The 23,283-nt window shown below is 43.0% G+C and overlaps 1 protein-coding gene across 1 annotated transcript in view; it reads left to right on the top strand.

The window, feature by feature from the left end:
* The first annotated feature begins 13,462 nt into the window (after positions 1-13,462).
* The window catches only part of LOC105567738 (cyclic nucleotide-gated cation channel alpha-3), a 142,795-nt gene continuing 132,974 nt past the window's right edge, over positions 13,463-23,283 (top strand). The window contains exon 1 of the mRNA XM_012022842.1: positions 13,463-13,799. Within this exon, the coding sequence (XP_011878232.1) occupies positions 13,463-13,799 (337 nt within the window). The remainder of the gene's footprint in view (positions 13,800-23,283) is intronic.

Consider the following 23,283-nt stretch of genomic DNA (forward strand, 5'->3'; position numbering starts at 1 on the left):
CATTTACGAGGTAAATGTACAAAACTTTGGATCACACAGCTCGAAAGTCTCGGGGAAAAACTTCCGATTTTTCGAGATTGTTTCTTTTTGTTTATTCCCTTGCACGTGTGTGCATATTTGCCTCCCTTGGAAAACTTGTCTCATGTAACCTACTTTGAAATTCAATTTTCCCGAAATCTATGCATATCCTACATTTGCTTGTTTTCGTATAGCAGTGGATCATGATATTTTGCCAATGCTGTTTTATGGTGTCTGATGACAGCGTGGCAGTTGCTTCTGTTAATAAAAAAAAGGAAAGATAAAAAAAAGACGTTATCTGTGCTATCGTAGAAGCTTCGCCTGCTAAGCACTTGCTTTGAGCTTAATTTGCTTTGTCGCCTATTATCAGCCCTTAATGAGGTTGTTACAGCAATTTGTTTTTTTTTCGTTTGATCGTGTTTTTTATCTCAATACCACTTGAACAATTGACGCGCGCATATTCGATATTAGAAGGCGAATTCATTAAATATATTATCCGTTATTAATAGTAATTAACATTGTTATGTTTTATATTTACAGTAACATTTGGGAAATATATATGGGTTTTTAAAGATCATGCGACGCGAAATTCTGCGTCACGGTGTTCATCTTGACTTTCCTTTTCTTCTTCGCAAAGACCGGACCGAACAATCCAGCCAATACTGCGCGGTATTTTGGCAACAACCGAGCGCGCGCAACTACTTCTTGTGAATCGCGTTCTACAGAGACTCACAGGACCGTGATAACGGATCTCGTTCGCTGCTAAATATTCTGAGCGACGAGATCATTTTCTCGGTCCGCTCGCGAATTACCGGACAATGCAGGGGGAAGCAAGAATACTGAGAATACTACTTCAATTTCAATCTGGACGTAGACGAGCAAATTCAAACTGGCAAAATACAATCGCATCCGCGGTTCTTCTACCGCCAAACTCAGCGTATTCTCGGTCTGAACTCGCGCGGACGTAGAAAAGCTCAAGCGTAATCGAGAGCGAATGATGAATTTTGAAAACTGACGCAACGCGACTCATATATTTGTCTGCGTACAAATAACGATATGTTTTATGTATTTTATCGGAGCTGCTACTCGCAATGTACGCGAAAGGGGATGAGCCTTGAGGATTGTTAAACTTTCGCGCGCGAGGAACACCAACGCCAAGCTACTTGCTATCGAAAATCAACTATTATATAGTCAGTCCTTGTTAATTTCCTAAAGTTCATACAGCCGGCAGAGGGTAGATTGGTAACGGAATCAACGAAACTTCATTCGCAGGATACAGTTTCGGCGAGTTGCGAAGCATCCTCGAACAATCCCCGAGGATTACTATAAACACCCTAAACTGCATAACTCGCTTACTGCGCATCCTATGTGGTCCTTAACTATTTCTGGACAGCTCTTCGAGAAAATCGTGTTAATCTTATCTGAAGCCCGACTTTGATAAATGTCACGTTGTAATGAAATATGATTAATCGCGTCCTGTTATTTCACGACGATGTAACTTCAGCCCGGAAGTGACTTCATTATGTTGTTGCTCATTAATACCCGTTGTCCTTTTTACAAACTGCTTTTTATTATTGCGTTTCATTAATTACGAACGCCACACGTGTATCGTATAATTGTTTCACTGATTATCATATCGATTGTTACTACCAAGGACATGTCCCTCCCTCCCCTACCTCTTCACAACTGTACCTTTTAGCATAAAGGGTCGATTTAAATGCGCGAAGTTACGTGAGACAGATATCCATAACTCATCCGGCGAGTAACGTAGTTACGGCGTCGTTGACTTAGCACGCTAAATAGGCAATATAACTTATACATGACTATATGTATGTCATCTTATATCCGTTCAATCTCTGCGGATTCGAGACACGATTCGCGACCAGATTTGCATTTGGCAATCGCGGTTTAATTGGTTGCGTACACGCATCGCGAAGATGCAAGTGCTACCCAGTACGCGATAATCAAGGATTTAACGGTTCGGTCGTCACCTCGAGTGATCGTTACAAATTTTAAAACGTTGCAAAATTTTGCAATAAAAAGATTTTATCTTGTATCTCATTTAGATAAAGACTTTCTATAATATACGTACCATGTACTTGATGTTCCATATACAGGGTGTACTAAAACCACCGGATATTCTTTTAATCGCAGATTCCTTAGAAAATTTCAAGAGGAAAATTCTAATAAAATAATGTCGAGGCTATGATAGTTTTTAAATAATAAGCGATTATATTTCACAAATGACAGGTCTGAGATTTCGCGCACTCAGGCACGGCGACATGACGAGTGATAAAAGTGTTCCTATGTGTTTCGCGAGCGAGCGAGAACCAACGTCACCGTTTAACGGGACAGAAAATATTTGGGAAGACGATGATCCGGTTATTTTGAAAACTTGAGGATAAAGAGAGGCAGGAGACTAGATTGAATCTAACTGAAAATTCCAAGTTCACTCAGAATAACGGAGATCGACTAAATCGAAGGATATCAGTCTGATCAAGATGCTCATCATAGTGAACCCCTCCCTTTTATTAATAAGACGTTACACAAAGTTAACAAAATAAATGGTTAAAGAGGAACAATTAATTCGAGAATGAATCGTTAAGTCTGTTGTGAAAGTTGTCACTATGCTAAAAAGGGCGATATTCGTAGGAACACCTTTATCACTTGTCGTGTCGCCGTACCTGAGCGCGGGAAATCTCAGGCCTGTCATTTGTGAAATGTAATCGCTTATTATTTAAAAACTATTATAGCCTCGACATTTTTGTATTAGAATTTTTGTCTTGAAAGTTTCTAAAGAATTTATGATTAAAAGGATATCCGGTGGTTTTAGTACATCCTGTATACATGTTGAGAGAGAGAGAGAGAGAGAGAGAAGTGCACAAATTAGGCTTATATGCATATTGCTCATCTAAAATTAATTTTGTAAACATAGATGTTCAGAATGTTTCAAATATGTGTGTGCTTAAGGGAAAACGTAACATTAAAAATGACAAGACAGTGTGCAACCACAATGTAATAGAATGTATTATATATACACTAGAATATATATATATATATATATATATATATATATATATATATATATATACCTATCGTAATATGAATTCGTGCTTTAATCAGGTTCATATCGCGTCAAACGAACGTAAAATGTAATGTCCCAATTTATCTACGTAACAAGTGGCTGCATTTTGCCTTACCTTGTCCGGCGTAAATGGAAAAATGTGTAATTACGCGTCCGCTTTGAGACTAAATGTGTCGCGACATAATACCCGTGCGCGGTTTTCGTGTATCAAAGAGCTTCCCCATCAAAACGTGAGAGCACGCGCAAAAAAAGCCCCACCATTACTGCATTTCACTTACGGCCATTGTGAATTTTACTTGTACACAAAAGCGCTCGAAATCTAGCGGTTTTTCACCGGTGACTATCGGAGTCGCCTGCACTCCGAAGACAGTCAACCTCACCTGGTACCTGTGGCCATGTACGGCGTGTACTTTCCGCAGCCGGCGCGCGGTCCTCCTCCGCTATTTTATTTTCTCGTTCAACGACCAGAGAGGTGCCGTGAAATTAACCGCCGATGCTCGGCGGAGTGACAATTTAAACGCGCACACCAACCGCGTCCAGGACTATCCTATTTTCGGTGCAGCGCGCTCCGTTTTGTCGTTTAAACCCGCAGCCAGTATACGCGTGTTTTTGTGCCCCGTTTCCTCGTATGTTGTCCCCGTAAGTTGTAACTCGCGGGATTATCTCGAGGGACGCGAAACGGGACTCGTCGTAGGTTTACCGCCACGAGAGACCATGATGGATTTAATCGTAGAAACGTGCATCGGGGTTAAGCGCACTCTAACGTTTATCTATTTAGTTAAAAATGTCGTGCGCACGTAATGCAAAGTATTTATTTTCTCTCTCCCTCTCTCTCTCTCTCTCTCTTTCTCTCCCTCTCGGCCACGAGAATTTTCTTGTCTCTAGATTGCAACGCTAGGTACGAAAGTATTCCGCTGAAATACAAATTGAGACGATTGACTGGAAGTAATTTCGGATAAATGGTCTGTCGTCATTGGAATGTAATTTGCATGTGACAGTCGTTTACAAATTACCTAGACTTTCAAGGGACCCGGAAGGGTACAGCTACGTCGCTAATGCGTCTTTAAACGTCATAGCTTCATCTCAGCCGCACAAACTCCGTGCTCTTAAGCTTCGCGGGTTAATCCGCAAAGCTGGCCAACGGTTGGCTACTTAGAACGCGATTCACATGACCAGTAATCTGCTCAGAAAGCCTTCACGCAAATCTGTATGCGGATGTAAGGCCTTACATATACATATATTATCGCGCACGTGATATTACAACTACTATGCCCGGCATTATCATTATCGCGCTTCCGTTGTTTCGAAATTAACGGCATTAATTCATCTTTTCTATTCTCTCACAATCTCGAATTAATTAAATCGTCCAACAGTGTCAGTTCAGTCTGCCGCAAGTCAACACTTGCATTAACGATCGTCCGCTCTTCGACGTCTTGGGAAAAAGTTGTGCCAACGTATACCAAACGAATCTATATTTCATTGTACTGAGAAGATATTCGAGTAATTGTACGTTACACCAAAATTACCCAACAAAAATATGTAGAAAACAGTAGCGACGTAAAAGAAATATAAAAGAATCGCGAGTGAGAAAGAAGAGAGAAAAGGAGAAAGCGTTGAAAGTTTGGTGTAAAACCTATCTATCCGTATATTTACGTGTTTAATTTCAGATCTCGTATTCTTACTGTTGCGATAAACTTTCGGAGCTATATAATTAAGAAAATAAAAAAAAAGGAGACGCTTATTCTTGATAAAGAAAGTGATTTCTTCTCCGAAGTGAAGCAACTTCGCTTGTTACCAACTTAAAGGCGTGCTGGCGCGCGACGCAAAAATAAAAGCTTGAGAGACGACGAAGAAATTAGAAGAATACACTTAGCATTCTGTAACACGAAGCGCGCCATTAATAATTGCTTCCAATTATTTTTCGCTCGAGAACAAATCACGCAAAGTACAGCGTACCGCGCAGGCCGGAACTTTGCCAATAATTCGATAAGCCGCTTCTTCTGCAAAGTCAGATGATAAGTTAAGTTCGTCTCTCGAGTCGGATGATGCCGTATGGCACGTAAGTAGCGATAATCTCCTTACAACGTGTAAAGCCGCCCGTACTACCATGGAACGATCCATTGAACTTAGCAAATCTTCTAAATAATGCAACGTGAGCTTAACACGCGTCATTTTATTGCTATTATCGGCCGAATCCCGCTGTGAGTTTTCACGCAAACGGATTATCGGTGTTCGATCATTCGGCGCCGCGGGAAGATTTACCACCAGACCTCGACTGCATTTCTATTTTGACGAGATGACGACCGATCGGGCTTTTAAGGCACGAGCTTAAGTTTTAAGCTCGACGTATGTCTCCTCGCGATAAGGGATAATTATACTTCGGCCGGATGATGCGAGTACCTCGATTAGGGTACTTCTTGTTTCGAGGTTTGACATGAATCGCCGGGTGAACTTTCGACGGGTCATAAATCTTGCGTGTCGTCGAGGTTGACTTGCATTTTGTCTACTTCGCGACGTAAAGGCGAAGCCTTTTGAAGTTTCCAACTCATCGATCGAGTGACATTAAGGGCAGCTTGCGGCAAGTAAGTTTGACAAGCGAGTAGATGTAGGCACTTATATAATGCCTAGAGCTTGTAACAGCTGAAATATACTTTTCTACATCATTAGATGTATCAGTTATGTAATATGAGTTTCGCCACGCTCTCTAACATTTCTTGCCACACTCCCAAGTTCGTTTATTAATTTCTATCGAAATTGTGTGTGTGCGCGCGCGCGCGCGCGTGTGTGTGACATTCACTCCTACCTATACCTTTCCGTTTTATAATACCGTGAAAAAGTCGGTGCGTTTGCTTCAAAGCCATTCCGGAATGCACAAAAAGCTTTTTACTGAGGTTGCCCCTTTCACACGCAATATCCGACAAAGCGAGCCGCGGCAATCAATAAGTATCAACGAAAGCTGCCAAATCAAATTTTACAAATATTTTGCTAGAAGAAAGAAGAAAGGTAATCGTATAGGATGTACTTCAATTCTTTACCCATTAAATTTTTTACGAGTAAACACGTGTAATAATGTTATAATATATTGCTTGAATTTCTAAGATAACAATTCGTACAAATTTCTATTGATTATCCAGACGAAAAAGTACGATATTCAACCGACGATAGATTCGACAAAATGCAATATGAGCTCATCGAAAATCGCGAGGGTTTCGAGAGGAAGATACTAATTTTTCAGTTTCCAATTGTTTTTTTATGAAAACAAAACCACGAAACAAGTTTTATCCCGCGCTTATTTCCCCGCAAGAGGTCGTTATCATTTGTTGTATCATCCTTTTTAAAGTGTATTCTATATCGCTGGGAAATTCGCGAGCCCGACGCGATATACGTAAACAGCATACATTCGCGGGTAAAGAGTTAAAGTTTCTCTTTCAACCGGCATTCAGCGGCGACTGCATCGGGCGCGTCGCGTCGGAACGCTCGTTTCGGAGTAGCCGGGCGCTCTCTTTTCATTCTGCCCATTGGCCGTTTCCATTCGGTTTCCGCGGAATTCCATTCGCGCGCGAATCCTCTGTTTTCCCTCCCGCCCCTACCCCCCCCCCCCACCTCCCGCCGCTGCGCCCTTTTTTTCCCTCCCTTTCCTCAGTCGTTTTGCGATCTGCGACTTTTGACATGCGAGCTACGGTTGAAGTTGGACGCGTAAAACCCGACCCGCGAGAAGCATCGATGCAGAATATCAAGTTTAATTTAACAAACTCGATCAATCCGACAAACGAAGTGGGCACGCAGAATGTGTCGTTAACGTTTGTAACCCATATACCTGCTTTCGCGCTCTTTTTTCAGTTTTTTCCCTCCCTCCTCCCCCTCTCTCGCTCTCTCTCTCTCTCGCTCACTGTTTTATTTTAGATAACCATTGGACGATTTATCGGATCGTGAAACATTTGCGCCCATCAACGTTTGTTTCCGGTTTGTAACGCTGCGTAGTTTTTCGCAGTTTCGCAACACGATTTTTTTCGAGATAAACCCTACCGAAAATATAATATTAGAACGCGACCTCGTGTGCGCGCGCGACAAATGAAAGCGGAGGAGCTCTCGACGCGAGCTGAGATCGCGCGTTTTATCTGCGCTTTTCAAACAGAAATTTCGAAATCCTGCCTCCCATGCGAACCGTAGTTTATTACTGCGGTCATTCCTTTCAATCGCGAAAGCTGCATTTTATGCAAAAATATGGGAATAATATCGCGGCGGACCTCCGGGGGTCAATTCGTGAGTTGTTCTCGCTTCGGTCACACGGTTATCAAATTTGAATAATCGAATGCATTTCGAGTGCCGGCGATGCAAATGATTCGCCGTGTGCGCGATAATCGATAACTCCCGCGGAAATATCGCTTACACGGCGGTACGCGATCCTTTTGCGTATTAACGAACGCGAAAAATCGGAACTTCCATTAGCGGGCGCGGAATCGATAGGTCGTAAAAAATTCACTACATCTACACCTCCGCTGTTCTCGCCCGTTCTCGCCCTCCGTCGGAGATTTCCGTTCCGTTTCATCGGCGTGCATGTACAGAGAGGGCCGGCCGGCCGGATCGAGTCGAAGCGAGTGATTCGTCCTGTTGCAGCCGCGGCGCGCTGCGTCTCGTCGCAATCAGCCCGACGCCGTGGCGCAACGACGTAAACGCTCGGGCGCGCTAACACATCGACGCGTCGGCCGTAAAGCGAGGAGAAACTGCCAGTGTCTGCATTTATTGTCGGCGACGACGGCGCACGGCCATTTGCAGCCGCGGAGCGTGGGCACGTCGTCGTAACGTCGCAGAACGCAATCCTTAACTCGCTTTCTCGCTCGATGGCTACGGGGCACGTCGAGTTCGCGGTAATTTCCGCGCTCCACGCCGGCAGCGAAATTATCGGGCGCAAATGGGATCCTAAGACTTTTCTCGTGTGCCGCCGCACGGAACAAACGAATAGACTTTCCTGCTGGAAAATTTACCCTACCATAGAGCCAAAAGATATTCCCTCGCCAAATTGTACCGTGAGATACAGAAAAAAAAACCGATTGGATTGCAGCCGTAAAAAGATTTGTCGCCAAACAGCGTATTTCCCCCTCCCCCCCCCTCCTCCTCCTCCTCCAAAAAACACCGTCATGTAGAAAATCTCGTTGAACCGTTCCGGTATCGATCAACTGTGCCGCGTTTTCGCACCGGTCGTGTGCGCGCAAACGCAATTGAAAAAATATAGGGAAATGGAGTCGCGCAGTTTATGACGGTCGTTGCAAACGAATATCCCGTTTTCATTGTGGAATATTTTCAGCTGGAATATGCATTGTACACGATTTATTTTCGACAGAATTTCGACAGAAAGTTTGAACAGATTTTGACTGGGCACCACCCGTATTGTGTCCACCGATGAATTAAGCAACAAATAAAAACAAAGAGTATCACAGGTTAATTATATTACGCGTCATCTTTTGTTGTAGATAAAAATATCGATTACAAATGGCTGCGGAGATGCAGGTTGGTGCAAAATGCCATTCCGTTATGCTTGGGCCACTAATGCAATTAAAAAAATTCATTCACGAATTGGCGAACAGTAGTTTAATAAAAATATATTCAATTTAATGAGCCGCCGCGCGCCTCTTCTCAGGGTGTCTCGTTTGGAGCATCTCCCGTAAATTTGTACCGTAATGGACGCCATATAAATTGCGCAGCATTGTCGCTCCCATGACAGATGAATCTCCTAAGCGTCGTTATGAAACTATGAACACGAAGGCAATTCGTAGCGATACGTTGCAGCGACACACCGCTCTGATTAAGCACCAACGCGGAGTCATGAACTAAGATATTGGAGTTTAAAACTAAAGCGCTACAGATTGCTCCGTAGAGTGTCGCCGGGCGTGCACGCTTATTTATTCCGGACGGTGCCCGCGACATTAATTTATACTTATTTTCGTTAGTTTATATCAAATTGCGTCGCATTAATTTCCATCAGCAAATTCTATTTACCTCGGCGGACGGAAGCGTCCCTTTCCGTTTCCGATATCGCGATTAGGTGGCACGTTCGTTGCTACGATCCGGCGAAATGTAAAATTGGCCGGCGCGAAACTTGGGCCGTAACGCAATATTTAGCGATCGGCTCGGGGCTTTGCGCGATCCTCGCTTGAATCTTTAAGGGAAAGGTCTCAACGGATGATTTATTGGCGCACGCCCGTAACCCCGTGAACTTTTAACGCGCTTCCCAGACCCGATACTTCCACGGGAGATAAATACACTTCGATTCTCACCGGAATTTTTATAAGGTAAAACAAACGTGCTCTGGTAACGTAGACCCCACCGCGATATTTTTTTCCATATTATACTTTCAAGTTACGATTTCCATATGAGAGAGCCGTCGAGTTTACGCCTGGATTGCAGCGGCACGACGACCCCGCCGGCAATAAAACGAGACTCTCGTTGCCTACATAATTTATCCGGATGCTGTGCAAGGGCTCCTAATATTCATCCCGTATGCGACAGCCATTGTTCTTTGTTATGCGGAATCAATTTAACGCGCTGCTCGAAGGTCGAGCATCGCGACGTTCCCCGCTGGCTAATTATTTATCGATCGATCCGCAGGAGCGCAAAATAGTGCGGCGGATAAATCAAGTCGATCCATTGGGAAGCAAGATATTTCACTGCTCGCAGTGAATCTCTTGCAATTTATAGCGAACGGGGTAAAAAAAAGTATGCAACAATTCGCGTTATTACCACTTTGAAGTTTATGCAGTTTTCGGGTAAAACCGCTTTATTAATCTTCGCAATTCGAGCGACGTCATCCTGACAATACCTGTGATAAATGAGGAAAAGGGGGATGGCGCGGAAATCATTTCCGCGAGAGCAGATCGTCTTCGTGTTGCAGCATGAAATATCGTAGGGGCATTTTTTCGCGTCGCGACGTCAAACGATCGAGCACACTTTCTTGCGTGAGCGAGAATAAGGGGAGAGGAAAATAATACGTCAGGCTGGCGACAGCTCGGTGTCCCTATATTCGTATTCAGGATCTGCTCGCTACCATTCTCGTTATAAGTACAATGCCCTTTACGCTTTTACCAGCCGCCGTCCTCCTGTCCATACCTATATCTCCGTGTCGCTGTGCAACGGTTGCAAAATGTGCACACGGCTAATGCGACGACGCATCCATCATCTCGTCACCCGACAGTATGCACACACGTATCAATGCGCTAGTTAAAAACTAAGTTAAAAATTTCGACCTTGCAGTCGTCACGTAGAACATTGCGCGAGGAACATTTCCTAGCAGTCGAAGAATACAAATCTAACGTGCCATTTTTCTGTTTAACGGCCTCGCCTTCGCGAAACACCCGTCAGTTTTGTTCTTTCGTTAACGCTTTCGTTTCAATTAATTACTGACACGGCGCTACGTTATTTTGAATTGCACATCGTGTAATGAATATAATTTCGCGCGTACAGGAGTCTTCGATCTGGCCCGAGGACAACTTGAATGCTCATTCGAGATATGTTAGATCGTTACGACCTATTTGCTGCTCCAATTCCCCTGAGATTAATCTGAGTGTAACGAACGTATGAACCGCTCCGCGCAACTTGAGGTTCAGCATAATCGATATTAGCAATTTCGAGTGGGCCACGTCCTAATCTCCAGCTCGTTACTTCTCCATCAACGCCGAGCGCTTGGTCCTTAAAGAGAAGTCCTCCGCTCCTCACACAGAGGGTTCATGGAAATTTTATCGATTACCTCCTCGAGAATAACGATTCGCTCGCGCCCACCGATGTGTCCATCAAAACAATGCGCACCGACGTTTTACCGACATTTCAACGTATTTAAAAACCGGCAGCCATCGTTCGCTAAATAATACCTTCGTTTTCTCTGTTCTCCCCAGATACCGTCGCGCTGTATCCACGTACTTCGAAGACGAGTCTCCCGGCCGTCGACGGATCGAACGCGGAGTATCGAGTGTATCAGCGAGAGCGGTTGAACGTGGAGTAGGCGAGAGCGCAGCAGCGACACGTGAGACGAGTGTCGTCGCTCGAGACACTTGTTGCACGTCGACCGTCCCTTAAAGAGGGTCTGTCGGCGTCGATATCGGGCCACAGGGCATCCACCGGTCGCGAGGTACACGGACCCCGTTCGTCCTCGGCGTCGGCGGGAGTGCGTAAGGGTGCGCCGACGAGTGGCTCTCGCTGGTGAACGCGCCATCGGGCCGAGCGTGGTCGCGGCATGTCGCTCGACGGGACGGCCGCGGACGATCGCGTGGCGAGCGACGCGTGCCTCGTGCGCCTATCGATCACCGTTCGCAAAAAGTGCACGATCGCGACGCACGGCGATCGTTAGCGTGTCGCGCGATCGCTGCCGGAAGCGACGTGCTCGACGGGCGTCGCCTGGCATGCCGCCGTACGTCGTACGACCCCCCTCGGTGCTCGGCCATCGTCGCAGCTCTTCACGTCGGTGCGTACGAACGCTCGGGCGGCTCGAATAACAATCGGTAGCGCGGAAGCGGAGTGTCGTGGACGCGTGGCCCGCGCGCCGGATCGGTATCGTGCCGGGGATCAAGAGAGAGCGATCATGTGCTACGCTCGGTGACACCGGTCGCGATCGTGCGCGGCGTTACCGTTGGCGATACTCGTAGTCAGCTGAGAGAGCAGAGCTACCACTGCGGGGCGGCTATCACCACGTGGTAAGTACATTCCACCGCGTCCAATTCGAGAGAGTGCCGTCTCGCCCTCGCCCTTCTCTCTTATCCCTACCAGGACCTACCAGGCTTATTGTGCAACTTCTTATTGTGCGAGCCAGGCTCCCCAAGACCTTTCATGATTCTAATCCCGATTATCCCCCCGAAGATCGTCATTGTGCACTCGCTCCCGTATACAAGTGTCGTTTACCATCAAATTAACTGTCTGTTGATGTATTCAAGTATTTCGTTCAATTCTCTGCCTAGATTACAACGTTCGCAATTCTTGTCGACACGCGAAATATCTTATAAACGGGTGATTTTTTTCCTCTCTTATTGTTCACGCGCCAAGATGGAAGGCAATCTATCATGTATTATCAAAACTTATCACATACTTCTAGCACTTTGCTTTTTCATAGTCAAAATCGATAAGGCGTAAAGGTAGAGACTAAAGTAGATGTATGCGGCCGACTGATCATTTATCATAAATGTCCGGAGCTAAAAGTGGCCAAATTTTTATTCTGCACATGCCAAACTATTACGTAGCTTCAGGCAAACTGGTGAATTTCAATTTTATGGGTGATTCGTTACTCAGAGGCATCATTTATATTACCTATAGCGCGACAAGTAGTATAGCCTCGTATGGTCAGACGGAATCGTCCAGTAGTCGAAACTGCGATTCAGATTATTTATCGATCGGCTATTATAAATATTATAATGTAGTAAATTACTTTGTATTAGATTGCTGCATAAACGTTTGGAAGAGATCGTGTTAACAAAATTAAAATCGCTAATAATGCAATATAAAACGTAACACATTTTACGAATCTTAATTTAGTTTATATACAATAGATACAGTAAAAATTATTTGTACGGTACTCAAATATGCTGTGAGTATTCGTGTTTCCAAAATTGGAATTTTAATTTATGGGTGATTTGTTTCTCGAAGGCATCATTTGTATTACCTATAGCGCGACGAGTAGTATAGCCTCGTATGGTCAGACGGAATCGTCCAGTAGTCGAAACTGCGATTCAGATTATTTATCGATCGGTTATTGTAAATATTATAATGTAATAAATTATTTTGTATTAGATTGCTGCATAAACGTTTAGAAGAGATCGTGTTAACAAAATTAAATCGCTAATAATGCGATATAAAACGTAACACATTTTACGAATCTTAATTTAGCTACAATACAATAGATACAGGAAAAATTATTTGCACGAAATTTAAAGATGCTGTGAGTGTTCGCGTTTCTAAATAGAGAATTTTAATTTTATGGGTAATTTGTTTCTCGAAAGCATAATTTGTATCATCTATAGCGCGACAAGTAGTATAGCCTCGTATGATCAGAAGAAATCGTTCAATAGCGCGTGTTATAGGCATGAACCTCGAAGAAAAACTGTAAAAGGGATGAAGACGCAAACTTGTCATAAATAATTATCGTGCTGATGTGACACAATACGATCTTAAATATATACCCAAGATAATTGCGAGAACTGAATGTTTGGAATTTTAATCTCGCTAGTGGACGAAACTTATGCAGCAATTTAACACCAGCCGGGCGTGCCACGGCGGCTAAAAGCGTGAAAATTTTAGGTGGACATCCCCGGGCGTGTACTCGGGCGGTTTTGGACAGGACAAGAGGAAACGAAGACCGGAAGGCTGGATCACCTCCGTGGAATGTCTTCGGGCGCCAAGCGACTGGTGCAGTCGCTTAGGGGCCGGACCGGGGGTAGAGGCACCGGCGGCGGTCGTTCCGACGCCGGTGCCGGGGAGGATAGCGGCGTCGGGGGTGGCGGGGCCAGCACCAGCGCGACGAGATTGTGCCATTACGACAGCGGGCATGAGCTCGACGAGATCTCAGTGATCGGGGCTACCGTCAGGGACAACGAGGGACTGACGACGCCCACTACGCCGTGTCACTGCAGAAGTATCAAGTACGGTAGTGGACAGACGCTTTGCAGCATCGCCGGATTGCCGCCCGCCCCGGCCATACCCGCGCACAGAGGACAGTCCGGTGAGTTCGATCACCAATCCTTTCTAGCCCTTGCCAGTCGGTAGTTTCGCGACACAAATGAATCACGTATCGCTTAGTACGAACGTCGGCGCGCACATATACACGCGGTCAGACGGCATGAAAAGCATTGTGAGAAACTTTAATTTCTTACATGGGCATCTTCTCGGACTTTTTCAGCGGTGCATTTTTAAGTGTTTACAACAGCATTAATATTTTATAACAATTATTAATATTTGTGACTTCGTTAAAATTAAAATTTTCCCAAAAACGCTATTATTAACAACAAATTCAATAAATGCAAAATTACGAGGACAAGACTTGCAATGTTTTCTTGAGACTAATAAAATAGTATCGATAACAATGGAGAGTGAATTTTGTAATTCTGAAATCCTAAAATGTTGCGATATCTCGATGTTATCAATTTAAAATTCTAAACGAAGATTATTTAAACCCGGATAAGATCCAGCAGACTTAATACCGACTATGAATTACAAATTCCGTTCTACTGATCGATTTTAACATTGCAATTATAATAAAACTTCTAAATGCTAATTTAATGAAGTCGTCACAGACTTCCGGTTTATTTGGTTAATCTTTTCGAGATGTCTCCAAATTTTTAATCGTGACGGTAGCATCTATTTTTTTTAGAACAATCTATAAATTTATCTAAGTCTATTATATAACGATATTATTATTTTCTCACTGTCTTTATTTTTGCTAGATAGGTCAAAAAGTCGTCTGTAATCGATTGCGCGTAGCGTATTGCGGAAAATGAAAGAGGGCGCACATTATCGATTAAAAAAACTAAATTGTGTTTCCATTTACCATCTTTCGAATTTCTCAAACATGCACGTAAGATTTATGAAGTGACCTCGTGTGTCGCGGAACTTTGGACTTTATTCCCAAAGTCATATTTTGCCTGACTTTGGGGATAAAGTCTAAAGTTATGCGAGCAGACTATAATATAAGGCCACCCATTTTCGATTCAGAGTTGGATAGCCTTTCGTTGTAAGGCAGCACTATAGTCGTCGGCTGCAGCAGTGCGGTAACGTAGAATTATGTAACGAGCGGCACGTAGAATGGTTGCGAACGGCAAAAAAATGTAGACAAGCTGACCGTGGGAGCCATTAATTTTTATTATCGCGTGTATTCTCACGCGCCCCTTCGGACAATCACGAAGTCGCCGTTGATTCGTTCTACACGCTGTGCTGTTGCACACCATCGTTCTCGACAACTGCGCGGTCCAAGTCTGCATCGTTACGAAATATTTATCGACACGACGCGGAACATATTCGCCGTGTTTCGTTAGCGCGGGCTCATAAACCAGGACTGGAATGTTTCGCAAAATCTAACGCGCTCGTTCGTATATTTTCCAATCTTCGCGTATAACTTATCGCGCTTCATAAACGGTCGTAAATTCTCGTTCGCGTCTATAAGAAGCCCAGGATTTTCACTCGGGGAACGCGTCTCTTCGCTTCGTACTTAGCCTCGCGAGCACTTTTTTAATCTCCTCGCTTTGCGAGAGGCCGGGCTTTTCCTCTCGAGCGAAATACAATCCTGCCTACTTCCCCGGCGATCTTTATCGCGGTTTCACGTCTATCATTCCAACCGACGGCATATCCCCGTGCCGGGACTCTGGCATCACACGTAACACTACGAGGGTACCCTTTGTGTCGTGGCATTCAGAGGAGAAAGAAATGCATGTCGTATTTTTGCTGGCAGCCTACTATCTGACAAAATTGCGTCTCTTCACTGGACTAGACTAGGCTGTGGTATTAAATGTACTTTTTGTCGTATTGTCGGAACTATAAACTTTATTCATGGCGAACGAGATATATCAAAGAGCAATACAGAAAAGTCGCGGGAAGGCACGTTTCCGCCATTCTATTTTACGATTAGCATTAATCTTTTCCACTTGCTACGTGCACCCGTTCTCGTATTTGTTAGAACGCAAATGTCAATAATTGTCACCTGGTATCTGCTAAGTAATCGATTGCGTGTATTTGCTCCCTTTAATTTCACATTTAGATAATATTTTGAAATTGAGCATTTGCATATTGTAGAAATACGAGAAAAGGAGCACGTTGGAAATTAAAAGCAAACAAGTGCACATGTACAAAGGAAATATATTAAATTACTGCGAATGAAAATTTATGTGAACTCTCGTAATCACAATGCGACACGAAAAGTTACTTAAAGCATAAATTAATCGAGAGAAAGGAGAATGTATATAATTGTTGTTTGCCCGCCTGTCGGCGTAAAGAACAAAAAGTTCTTTATTAATTACACTCTTAGAACCTTCAAGCTTTGTAAGGCTCCCAAACACTAATGGAGCGGAAAAGCAGCGTTTCAGGGCTTTAATCTTACGACACAGCTAGAAGGGTTTCGATCAACTTTGACGCCATTAGAGGAAATAACTGCTACTGTCTTTCGACGGTTTAATGCTCACTTTGACTTCGGAGATGCCTAAGAGGCTGCAATTCGAAATTCGCGCTTCGACAGTAAGATTAAAATATAAAATTCGGAGCCGAGGATGGCTTAAAAGATTAACGACGATCGCGGCTATTATCAGCTAGCTCGTAGCGACGGTAGAGAAAGAGACAATTACTTTCGTATCCAAGCAGAATATTATAGACCCACCCTCACCCCCCTTCGACGTAAAATTAAGATCGTTAAACGATTACGATGATACGATGATGCAATCCGAGCGGTCATTGTGGTCTCCGGCGCAATATCTTCGACCGTAAACGCGAAAAGCTTTATGGCTCCCTTTGAGTTCCGCTACGCCAATGATGGCACGACGGAGGCCGATAATACTAATCCGCTAATCGACAGTCGTTGGGCCCTGGCATCAGCAGCAGTTGCCGATGGTATCGCGGGAAATTTACGAGCAACGGATTTCGATAATGGTCGATCCGATTCGTAGACATTTCCATTCTCTTGACCTAATTACGGATTCGAGGGATCGATGGGAACCGCTACCGGCGAAAAACACTTTTCCGACCGCCCTTTGTTAAGCGAAACATCGTGTGCAGAACCCGAGAGCGAAAGCGCAAAAAAATCGAAACACGGCCCGAGTGTCGGCTGACACCGACAGAGACGCGGAGCTTTAAATTATCGTGAAGAACATTCAAGTTAAAGTGTCTATTGAACAGAGCCTACATTATATCTCCACATGTCGATATCGTAATATTTTAACCAGCGAGATAGACGAGGGAATGAAAGACCCGATCCATTAGCTTTAACTTCGCCGACACTTCCGTCACATCCGCTTAAAAACTATCTGGCCCGAAGATTTTCGCGACCTGCGAGATTCTTTTACTCGTCGAACAATTCTGCAAAAATTCGACTCGTACAATATCTCGTGTAATACCTCGCCGATCCAAGTTTTGCGAAACTCGTGACGTGTAACACGATATTTCACCGAAAAAAAAAATCTTCCGCGAAGAACCTGCTCTCCTCTTTGGCCGAAACACGTCAAGACTGTAATCTCCCGAGTGGTAACCATCCCAATTTCCTTCCTATAGAAACGTAAGACGATAAGGGAAAAGCTGCTAACGCCAGGTTGATTAACTCGAAAGTTGCCGGCGCAACTCACCGCAACAACGGGACACGTCCTCCATTGTGACAAGGGCTTTTTCTGCCCCGTCCACGTCCGCTAACTTTTCCCTCTGTGTTGGAGGGAACGTCGTTCAAGGCTGCGCGCGTGTTGCGCGCGATGCCGTGGTTCGTATCCGAAAATCTCGCCGCTCAACAAGAAACGGGGCAACTCCGGGCGCGATCGCGGAAGTTCACGTGGACGGACGTCGTCGCCGGCTGGAGGGGTGGATGTGCGCCGGGAACTCTTCTTCTCCGCTTCGAACGGGGAACTCGATCGGATGCGGTGCGATCGCGCGGGGCCGCCACGCGCATACGCGCGCTCGCACGAAAATCGCAGTCGGAAACAGCTCGCCGAGTTATGTGTTTGCGACGCGTCTACCGGTAAATAGGCGAGCAAGTTTGTCAGACCCGTTTCAATGTAGTTTCCTGCAGAGGCAGGGGCGGTATTGCGTCGGCGATGTTAAGCCTGGCCCACCTACGGATATCGCTATTCACTTCGCGGTTGGCCGCTTCACCGCCCGGACGGCTGTCGTTTCGGTGGGCACAGTGGGAAGAACAATGAAATCGATCGAACAATTTTCGACGAGACAAAAGACCTTCGCTTTCGGACTTTATGACGGGTTTTCACGGGAGTGACGGGACCGATTAATTATAGCACCGTTAAATTCTAATTGTTTTTTCATCAGAAAATAATACCCTAATGAAGAGATTTCGCGCTTTGCCAGGAATTCAATTCCTATCTACACTGTTTTTCGATTATGTACACATGTAGCAAATTAAAAACTGATATTACGGTAACTGAGTGCATTACCGTGCAATTGTCTTGTCGCGTGTTAATTTTGAATTTTCCCGCAGTGCAGAAAATTCCTTAAAATACACAGATATTATGCATGTATTTATGAGACCTAATAAAAGAGATATATAGAGTAGGGCACGTTATCATTAACATCTGCTTTTATTACGTATACATATTGCAGTATAGTTATTTCTCGTTTTGGTGAAGCAGCGAGTTTAAGTTGGTCCTCTACGGACGCGCTATCGGAAAAAAGTAGAGTTTACAGACGTGGTCTAAATGTATATGCATAATACAATGCGTCTCGTGAGAACCGCCGTAACGATCTTGATAAAGGGAGAAGAGCACTTTTCCCTGCAATTTGCTTCTAGATGCAGAGCCGCTATTTACCTCAATATCCCTCTGTTATCAAGAGAGTTGCGAAAAACTGTGCGATTTTACGTGACGCTCTATTAACACGTTCGTGTCCCTCCACAGTGTTTATAATTTTATTATATTGTTAGTATTACTTAATAGTTATTTTACGAATAAGTCAAAAAGAAATGCCAAGTTTCGCATAGTATGTCGGTACATTTTTATCGTCGTTAAATTGTTATTCTTTTAATGTTTCAAAACGTTCAGGCCATTTTAATTCATGAAAAGAATTTGATATACTCGACACTTCTTTAATTCGGAATGCTTGCATTCATTAATCATATATTTTTCTAAAAATTTTAATGTAGAACACCTGCCATGATAGCTATATGCTTAATTCGCACGAAACGCGATAAGGCGAAACGCATCGCAAGTTTCCGATAACGTCGCGTTGAACAGATGTAATAGCATATTGCGGGGATCATAGAAGAAGCAGAGAATTAGGTGCAAATTGGTGGATTAAGGCGCGTTCGAGCAACGCGAATAAAAGTGTCGAAGAAAGTCGTTATAACTTTTGTCCGATGCTGCCGGTGCTTCCGCACAATGCAGTCAACGTCCCTGTTTTTATTTGGCGGTGAAAAGTTTGGAGCATGTGGCCAAGATAAAAGTTGTTCGCAGAAAGAGAGGGAGCAAGAGATCAACGTGAGAGTAAAATCGAAACGCTGGACTTTGCGCTAAATGGAAAAGTCTCGAGATACAAAGAGTCCGGGAAAAAGTTCGGTTGACTGCAATCACGTTTCGTTTGCACGAATGATATCTATATGTCTTTTCATTAGAGAGATTAATCTCTGACGTTTCAAACGACGGTTACAAAAGAGGGTCGCTTCGGGTGGCTTTGAAACGCTCGGAAGTTCGTTACCCTTGGATTTGGTCACGATCGAAGATATACTGCGCGACTTTCCATATTATTTCAATAATATCTCATGTAAAGTCATTTTTCTCACTTTCCGACGCCGTGAGTCTTTCCGTGAGAAAGTGAACAAGTGAGAGGCGAAAAAATTGAGTCGACAAAATGAAGAATGACGAGCTCAATCTCTAACAACAACAAAACGTTTTCTTGCTTTCTAGCTTGTAACAATCCCCAGTCAGTATCACTTCTCGAATACGTTGTACCATCGTGCGCGAAAAATTACGAAAATGTTAATAACTCCTAAAGGGTCGAGTAAAGAGCTGCTATAAATGATTAAATGTCCCGTTATCCAAATTGTTCATCTTTCTAAACGATCTGACGATACTAATACAACTACAAGTGTCACGTTCTTTTCATACGTGTGTATTATACCGGTCCACAAAATCTCTCCCTGGAATCTTCCCAATGTTTTAGGGGAGGGTTTAATGCCGGTAATCCCCCTAATTGAAGGTCGCGCCCAAACTTTGCGTCACAAACTCCCAAACAAGTATTTAATGGTCGCTGAACTTTTGAAACGATTAAACGCGTCCGAAAACTAAAGCGATTAACTTGTGACGATATTACAGATAAAATCCGCGGTGCTTTTAACAGAGAACTTAATCTTGTAACTTTACGACTTTACGCCCTGACGACCCGCAACGTGCTCCACAATAAAAGGAGAAAAATTATATTACGCGTTTACGAAAAATAACTTGGAGTACTGAGAATACGCTTCAAGGGGCAGTAGTTGTAAAAGCAACGACAATCCCGTCTACGTATCGACCTGACTTTGACTTTCTTCAAACATAAATAACATTCTTCATTATGTGCCTTCTATCCCCCTGATGAATCCCCTTTCTCTCCCTTTCTCGTGCACACCCTTTCATTCCAAAATAGCTTTCTCACTAGACGCTATTGATATCGCATCAGTATTATACAGATAGGGAGGGATCAATATTTCGGTACTCTCAATACCTCGAGAGGTTGAACGCAACCGTGAACATTCCTTTGTAATAATCGCGCGGGACCTTTGACGGAGGTTCCCCGTTATCAAGCTCCACTTCCTTCGCTTCCATTGCCACGAGCGGATTGATTTCCTGCGGCGCGACAGCGTCTGACGATTGAAGCAATTACAGTACGGGATGTTCTAAGTGAACTCGGACTTATTTCGAGACGTACCGCTTTCGAAACTCGAACATCGCCCCTAAAGCCTCGTTATTAGTTTGCTTGTTAGACAGAATCCCTCGTCATTGGGTCGGTATAACAAAATCGAATGGACCCGGTTAATGTTTAGCATTGGAACCCCCTTGCTCAGCAATTTTATCCCCGTACATGTTTAGAAAATGCCCGCAAATACATATTGTGTTCTGTATTCTTGTGGTTTCTCTCGCCAACGTTTTTAAACTCGACTTGGAGAAATTTCAAAAGAAACAAATTAAAGGTTGCGTCGCACAGTTCTGTTATGTACGGATAAAAAGAGCCTAACAACCTCCCACTGATTTAAGACACGATTAAAACCCAGGGTTGGGAAGTAACTCGTTACTTGTAACGAAGTTACAGTTACAGTTACATCTTTTTGGCAACTCTAACTTAACTTCGTTACTTTTTCTCCATCTGTAACTGTAACTTAACTCAGTTACATTTTTTCGATAACTAGTAACTAATTTAATAGTTACATTAATAGTTACTTTATATATTTTTTAAACCTTCACTTAATCGCGTAGACCTTGCCTTTACGTATAAGCGACTCCCTAGAAGCACAATTCATTGGCAGTACATTGACTAACATTGGTTAAACATTGGTTATGTTGGCAGTGAATTGGCCAATATTTCCCCAATATAACACCAATATTGGTCATAAAGTAAACGCAAATATACTACTGACATTGTACCTAGATGATAATTTGTATTGGATTGAATATATTAGCAAGATTGTCCAATAAAATTGTAATATTGAGTATAGAATAAATACTAATGTAACGCCGATGTTACGTATCAATAATTGCACGGTAGTGTGTTTACATTGAAAATGCATTGCAAAAATATGAGGCCCTCCACCACCCCCGCCAATTTCAATCGGCGGTCCTCTTTTCTTTATAATAATCATTTTCTTTTGACATATTTGTCATTATTATATTTTCATCACAATTAATTTTATAATTTATTACAATATAAAGCATGCGGCTATGTCTACTCTCTAAAAGTCAATCAGTGGATTATTACAGAAAACAGTGAATACCCACTGATTCACAGTTACAAGTATACCACTGAATAATTCAACAATTATAACAGTTTTCAGTGATAATTCACTGATTGACTTTTAGAGAGTAATATGTAACATTCTTTAGAAATGTGTAAACAAAAAATCGTATCGTAAATCCGCAAACGAAAATCTATCGCATAAAAGATTATTTTAGAACAACTTAAAATTTCATACAATAAAAAAATTAATCTAAAGAGGCCCTCCGCCGCCCCCGCTGATTCCACTCAGCGGTCCTCTTTTCTTTACAATACGATTTTTAACATTTTTATTATTTATCTTTCTTCATACAATTTACTTATGTCTACGACAAACGTAATAAATTATGTCTCCCTGTCCCTGCCTACCCGAATTCCTGCCTACCCGAATTCCTGCCTACCCGAATTCCTACCTAACCGAATTCGTATCTACTCGTATTCCGATTCATCTTTATAGTCCTATCTGTCCATTTTTTACCTACCCGTTCAAACAAACATACAAGTTTTTAACTAAAATTTATTTATTTCAAATAAAACCGCGACGCGATTATTAAGGATATAATTTGGAGTTTAAATTCGCGCGCGGTTGAGATTGATTTAATATAGTTTTTTCCAATCTCGCATACAGGCGCGAGAAAATGTAGAAAAGAATATCCCACCCGAATTTTGGCACATAAAAAGATATATATACAAGTAGATATAAATCAATTTTTATACATTTCACCATCGTGGTCAAGAAGGACCACTTATCTCGTTGAATTTTTTGCAACGTGCACGAAAATAGTAATTTTCATGTCGAAGCATTTTTAAAGACATTCCAAAAGAGCAATTTATTTTTCGATTATTATTTATTTTCCGCGTTTCACCTTTTTGTTAATAAACCTACGAGTCTTTCGTTAAAACCGCGAGATTTGGAGTTATACGCGCGCGATTTAATAGGGGTTTTTTTAATCTTGCACATATGCAGAATATAACCCACCCGAATTTTTGCACATAAGAAGAAATCGACATATATCGTACAACACATTCACATAATACATCAAAGTGGCCAATATTGACCACTAACTCGGCGTATTCCTTCGTTGGGCCAGATTGGACATACCTTTCGTTGCTCCCGGCCATACAGTCTGGTCATTTTGACCAGAGATCAGGAAGGAAAAAAACTCCTTCCATAGTCGGTTATCGTCACCGACAAATATTTCGTACGGTTCGAATATACGAGTGACGATCGTATCGCAAAATGCACGACCACGAGAAGTTAATTAAAAGAAAAATATTAATTAAAATCTTTACGGTACGTACGAATCAAATTTATTTTTAATTCCGTTATTTATTTTAATATATTGATCATCTATTCGTAAAATGATCTTAGAATTCAAAAGTCGAACAGATATAGAAAACAAATTTACTTCGCGTTAAAGTGATTTTAATAATATTCCTCGATAAATTAAAATTTATAATATGGATAAAATTAAGTAATTAATAATTAATTAAAATTTTTTCCTGAAAAACCGATCGCGAAAACCGACCGCGTAAACCGACCGCAAAGA

The sequence above is a fragment of the Vollenhovia emeryi genome, unplaced genomic scaffold (assembly GCF_000949405.1).
Source record: "Vollenhovia emeryi isolate VEMERY1.0 unplaced genomic scaffold, V.emery_V1.0 DF939135.1, whole genome shotgun sequence".
NCBI lineage: Eukaryota > Metazoa > Arthropoda > Insecta > Hymenoptera > Formicidae > Vollenhovia > Vollenhovia emeryi.